The sequence below is a fragment of the Sitodiplosis mosellana genome, unplaced genomic scaffold, assembly GCF_009176505.1.
Source record: "Sitodiplosis mosellana isolate CC-2019 unplaced genomic scaffold, AAFC_SMos_1.0 Smas_scaffold_3991, whole genome shotgun sequence".
NCBI lineage: Eukaryota > Metazoa > Arthropoda > Insecta > Diptera > Cecidomyiidae > Sitodiplosis > Sitodiplosis mosellana.
In genome coordinates, this window is record NW_022599233.1 from 897 (window position 1) to 7,692 (window position 6,796).

The 6,796-nt window shown below is 37.7% G+C and overlaps 1 protein-coding gene across 1 annotated transcript; it reads left to right on the plus strand.

The window, feature by feature from the left end:
• Nucleotides 1-3,198: 3,198 nt before the first annotated feature.
• Nucleotides 3,199-4,490, plus strand: LOC129572021 (uncharacterized). The gene is made up of 2 exons (XM_055451925.1): nt 3,199-4,203; nt 4,485-4,490. The coding sequence occupies exons 1-2, from the start codon at nt 3,199-3,201 to the stop codon at nt 4,488-4,490; spliced, it is 1,011 nt and encodes a 336-aa protein (XP_055307900.1).
• Nucleotides 4,491-6,796: the final 2,306 nt, after the last annotated feature.

A 6,796-nucleotide genomic window follows, 5' to 3' on the forward strand; every position in this document is an offset into this window, starting at 1 on the left:
CGACCCGTAACGGTACTGTCAACTTAAGCCTCCCTGCCATCGACAAGGCTTCTACCGTACTGCCAGAAAACCAACAAATTGTCTCAATTTATTGTTTTTTTCTAACAGCTTCTGGCCAGTTGTTCGCCAGAAAGGGAGGAAAAAAGTGTTGCCTCACACCCGGGCTGGAGCTTCGCCCCGGCATTTTATCCCATACCCAGAGATCTGACTGGTTTCGCTTCCTCCTGCCCCGGTTACGCACGTCTTACTCATTGCATGCTTGGCCGAGGATATCAGTCACTCCACCAGTCCGTTGCAATGATGTATGCCCATGACAGAGAAGTGATCGCTGGCAACAGATGGCACAAGCCAAGTAAGGAAATAGCCGCACTAGAATGCTGCCCTTTCGACACACACACAACACCCCTTTCAGCTTAGGAAGACGGATCCATTTTTCATTTCGAGTCAACCCAGACACAGGGGCAACCCATATAGGTGAGCGATAGTGTTCTACGTGTGTGCACCCACGCATAACTTTGTCTGATACTGTAATTGCATTAGACTCTACTCTTACTCCTTTCATCGCCTACAGAAACACACCAACACAACCCCAACCAACGCTACGGGCTTAGGACGACCGTTCCGCCTTCGTTCAGTGTTCCCAAGACACATGGGAGACCCGAAATTGCTTAAGTGGGCAGCGCTCGGCTTACACCCGACAATCCGTAATCTCTACGAACACGTCACGTCCGCTTCACGGCAATCTTTCTCACCTTTCACAGTGGCACCCTTCCCATTTACAGGCTCGGTATATTGCTATCATTTCAGATACATACCACTACTGTTTCCACTAGGTGGAAGCTGGGTTCGGGATTTTTTGCACAGACTTCCAAACTCAAAAGAGCTCAGGGAAAACAGGGGAATAAAAATAAGTACTTACCAATTGAATGCAGTCCACATTCTTATAAAAAAAACACTCACTTTAAACGATTTAAAAATGCGAACTGAACACTGAGAGGTAGAGTGTTTAAGGAGAACGGTCGAAAACAAACAGATATTATCTGCTGGAATGCCCGTCCGTACCAAAAACACCCACCAAACTACAAAAAAAAACACTTATCACTTCACTACACTTCACTTACACAACACTGATAACTTACCTGAGAGGAGTCCGGTCGAAAACAAACAGATCGATATGTGTTTGAATGCCCGTCCGTACCTCAACACTCCTGAAAAGGAAAATCCACATAAGGTTCAATCCGCAGAGCCTTACCAAGCACTGCAGAGATCCCTATATGGATGGGATTAGTAAATTTAATAAATACGACCAATAGGAGATAAGAAGTATTACCTCCCTGGAAGCCTCTTTAGAGTCATTTACTACTCCAAAAAGGTTTAATTAGAGGTGTTATAGCGCACCTCACTCGCTAACCGGTCCGGTCCCTGAAAGTAATAAAATTTATTTAATCCAAATACGACTGGGATCGCCAGAAGCTCCACCCGAACATTTCCTTTCGGATGAAGTTTGAAGAGCTCATATACCGGAGCTGGTTCGGTCTTGTATACACCCCATAGGAGTGTACACGCATTTCGGAATAAATGCCGTTTAGTAGGCATTTAATCGGAGAAATGTGCACATCATTTCCGATGTTCTTTTGCTAAATAGTCAAATTGAATAATTGACCACATTAGAAATAGGGTTAACGCGCCCATAACCGCGGATGCTCTTTTGATGATGATTGTAACGTTATAAATCAAATTTCCATTGAAGTTCATACCAGTACTAACATATTACTTGCATCATTATGTTCTGAACAATGTTTGTGTAACCTAGGCTAATTTTTTTTATCGATGCTTTTTATTTGATTTTCTTGTTTGTTTTGTCAACAGCAATCGACAAGCCAAATTTTAGAAGATTCGAATGATAAAATTCCGAAATCCTGACCAATATATGTCATTTTTGTCAATTTATTGGGGAAAATTTGTAAATTTGTATGGTTACTCTTAAATTAGTTTCGATGGCTTCAAATTGTCATAGATTGGGTTTATTTGTAAAAAAAAATATGATTCAGAAAGTCTCATGTTATTTGCAATGTCACAAATGGATTTTCCATTGAAGTTTGAACGCTAACATATGTTGAACAGTTTTGAAGCATTTTTTGTGCAATTAGATAAAATAGCTTTTATCGATGGTTTTTATTTCTTTTTCTGGTTTGTTCTGTGTATCTTGAGCGATAACCAAAAATTCAAATCAATTGAATGGTAAATATTTTTGAAAAATTTATTTTTCTCAAACTTATTATTATTATTCTGCACCATACAGCGTTTTGTGATATTTTGATGAAAAAAATAATATTCCGCACATTTGATGATGATTGTAACGTTATAAAAAATTAAAATATCAATTATGATGGCTAACAGGTCAACAGAGGAATCAAGTGCAAGAAATAAATATTTGCGTTTAAAAACAAAAGTTCAGTGTTTGAGAGCGGATATAGTTTTCCTTAGAAGGTGTCAAAAGAGAGAAGTCATTCCAAAGTTCATCCAATTGCGTGGTCCCAAAAATCCAAGAGGTGGCATTGCACAAAAGGCAATTCGTATTGGTCAATTATTTTGGCTTCGTTTGGCTATCAAGGAGAAATATTCCAAATTGTCAATATTTGAACGAGAAGAATACTCAACGTATTTGAAATTGACACATTGCGGTCCATCCAACGCGATGATTTGAGATTGTTTTTCGAACATGTCAACAGAGTTGTCACTCACAAATATCAAGCCAAAAAACAGAACCTCATCAAGAAATTCGAGAAGCTGTGTGAAACCAATGAGCGAAGCGTGAAGAAAACATACTTCAAAAGTGTGGAACCGATTGGAGATTTTGTGAGGAATTTATCAAGCGTAGTATTTTCTGACAATGAGATGGACCTGCTAAACAGGGGATTCAAATTTGCATTTCAACAACATGAACAAACTACATTGGAGAACACATTGATAAGTTTTCAAACAGCGATCAGACACCTTGAGGACGAAGAGAAAATCCAGATAAGATCGGAAATGTTGAATGAGAAAGAGAACATCAAATGCCAGAAAATGACCAACCAAATGAAAGATTTTTGGAAAACAATCAGGGGTTTAAGAGAGAAACGTGATGCTGTGTATTTTATGAAAGCAGACAAAAGCAACAACATTGTCATTATGGATAAAGAAGAGTACGTAAAAATGACTGAAGATTTCATCGAAAGTGGGCCGTACGAAGAGGTGAGACGTAGTCCTTTGCCGGGTATGATAAGAAGAACGAAAGAAGCGGTCAAGACAGCATCAGAAACGTTGGGCCGCGAAATCATATGGAAGCTGAATGTATCAAATCCATCGATACCAAGATTATACACACAGCTCAAACTACACAAACCGGGAAGAAAAGTACGCCCGATAACATCGAACAACAATTCACCAAATGAAAAATTGGCACAGTGGCTTCTGAGTCAATTTGAAGCGATGCCGATCAAATTCGAGACAGCGGCAATCAAGAACACCATTGAGTTTGTTGAAAAGACAAAAGATCTCGTCTTGTTGGAAGGTGAAATGCAGGTGTCTTTCGATGTCGAGAGCCTATATCCAAATATTCCAATTGACGTTACTCTTCAATTACTAGAACATTGGCTTCAAAGCAATCAACTAGAGCATGAAGTGGTAAGAGAACTAGTACGATTGACAAAAATCTGCATGGACGAAAATTGGTTCCGGTTCAATGATAAATACTATCGTCAGAACTTTGGTTGCAGCATGGGATCATCTTTGAGTCCATTTTTGGCGAATTTATTCGTGTCACATTTCGAGACAACGCTGAAGAAAGAGGGCATATTTCCACGTGTGTGGTTAAGATACGTTGACGATGTTTATGCAATCATCAAAAAACATCAATTGAGGAGCCTGCTTAAACGATTAAACAACACCAAATATCCAACTATAAAATTCACACATGAAGAAGAACAAGATGGAAAATTGAACTTTCTCGATTTGTGTGTAACAAGGAATGGATCGAAACTGGAATATGATATTTATCGTAAACCATCAGCTACGGATAGATACATCACTTCCGATTCACATCATCCATTCGAGCATAAAATCGCGAGTTTTCATTCAATGTTGTTTAGAGCTGTGAACGTACCACTCAAGGAAGAGAGATTCAATACAGAAATTCAACGAATCAAACAAATTGCTAACGTAAATGGATATACTGAACAGTTGATTGACGATCTTTTAAAGTCACATATAAGGAAAAAAGAGCTACGAAACCATACAACACTAAATTTAATTCGTGATGACACTAATAATGATTTAATTTGGAAGGGTTTTTCATATAATCCATCATGTTCAAGTAAATTAAAATCAATTTTTCACAAATATGACATAAAATTGGCCGAACATAATCCTTTAAATTTAAAAAGTATAATTGGCGGATCTAAAGATAAAATTAAATTTTACGAAAAATCGGGTATTTACAGCATTAAATGTGAAGTTTGTAATAAAGAATATATTGGCCAAAGTAAGAGAGCAATTTTGAAAAGATACAAAGAACATTGTAATCATATAAGAAATAATGAGCCTTTAAAATCAAGCGTAGCACAACATATACTAGAAACGGGCCATACAATCAGTTTAAATAGTTTAAAGTTAATAAGAAGCGTAAACAAAAGCAGCCAATTAGATGCAAATGAGGCAATTTTAATTCATAAAAATAGAGACAATTTATTGAATGGTGATGACGGGCCGATTAAAGAGCCAATATTTAAACATTTTCTGTAGTTGAAATAATTTCAGTCACCTTTGGAAACATAGTCAAATTCATAACTTTTCAATTTTATATCCATTGCTTTTTATGTCACGTGAATTTTTGAGTAAACGCTAGTTGATATTTCAAACTCACTGAGGATGGAAGCATTGCTTCCGAAATGTACATCTGAGTGTAACTCAATAAAGTATATCATTTGTTGAATCAAAACAATTTTTCTATTAAATAAAATACACGATAAAACCTCAAAATTAAAAGATCAAGTAAATAGTGTATTTTGAGCGACATGTTTACACCGATTGTTGAGAATGCATTCAACATTTGCTTCACTGATTCAGCATAGTTATCAGCGCGGTGTTTTCCCAGTAAACCATTGATAACATCCTTCATTGACTGCCATGCAACGTGTTCATCGTCAACTAAAACCTCCTCAAACCGTTCATCTTTCATCAATCTCCTTATATCTGGACCATTGACAACTCCATGCTTCAATTTGTTAGTGCTGATTCCGGGGAAAATTTGAATTAAACATCGCAAAACATCGTCTCTCTTGGCAACGGCTGTTAAGTAGTTTTTCACTATTCCGAGTTTTACGTGGAGATATGGCATCAAAACGTTTTTAAGTTCCACAAGTGCTTCGCGTATTACATTGGCATTTTTGAACTGGCTGTCTTTTCTGTCTTTCCAATCGTGTTTTGTATATTGGTCTCCCTTATACCTTGTATTCCAGTCACAGATGAAGCACATAAACTTGGTATAACCGGCTTGCAGACCAGAAAGTATCGCCACAACTTTGAGATCGCAACAGATTCTCCAGTTGTGCTGATCATATTTGACCAATTCCAAAATGCTCTTCATTTTGTCGTACGTTTTCTTCGTGTCCGTACTATAGGCGATGGGAATGGATGGTTTCACATTCAATTTATGCAACAAAACAGCCTTTAGACTTCGCTTCGAACTATCAATGAATAGGCGCCAATCGTTCTTATCGTATTTAATATCCATTGCTTTCATTAACTCTTCAACATCGTGGCGATACGCAAACGTTTTTTGTTCATTTACCACGAAATACTGCCGCAATTCTTTGTTGCGATTCCTATAACCAGTCACTTTGGTACCTGAAGCGAGCAAATCATTTCCTTTCAAAAATGTTGCTAACATTTCTGACTTTCGTTGAGATAGCTCTAGCTTGGCTACGATGTTATCCAGTTGGGCTTGCGTGATGAGAATCGGATCGGTTGTAGTGAATGGGCCAGGGTCATATTCAGATGAATTGTCGTATGTTGCTTGTGTATTGGTAGTAGCCGTAGTAATATACGACAAAAGATCAGGGCTTGGAAATGTTGATGGTACTGGAATATGATCTGAATGTGGTATGGGTAACTGTGCACTTGGAACGGAACTATACACCTTTTTCTTTGCCTTTTTCCTGTTTAATCCAACCACACTATTAACACATGCGTAGCAATTTCCTGCATCGTGAGCGCCTGGATCAAACCACAACATAGGCACACCATACGGCAAAGATGGGATTTTCTTTGCCTTCCAAGCCATAACACTGTTATAACAGCTTCTGCATACATTTCCTGGAGCCCAAAACACATCTGTATTCACTTTTCGACTATAGTATTCACTTATTGGCAAATGTTTATCGTTATTACCATTAGGTGTGAAATGACCACAAACATAACAGAAATTATCAATATTTCCTTTACACTTTTCCATTTTTAAAAATTTTTCGAAAATATTTTCGCACTTTGTTTACAAAACAATCAACAAACACTGACGTCTTCAATAAAAACAATGTTGTTTACCCTTGTCTATTTTGGCGCCTCAAATGTTATTTTCTTCTCAATATTTGACATTGCATTGCATCTAGGCACCCTAAATATGCATCTGGTACTAGTAATCTATATATTAATGCAGAACGGGTTTTTTTGTAATCCCTGTTTTGCCCACTTTCCGTTACCCGATTTATATGGTTTGACCACCGTTGGAAAGGTCTTGAGCTGTAGATGTGCACAA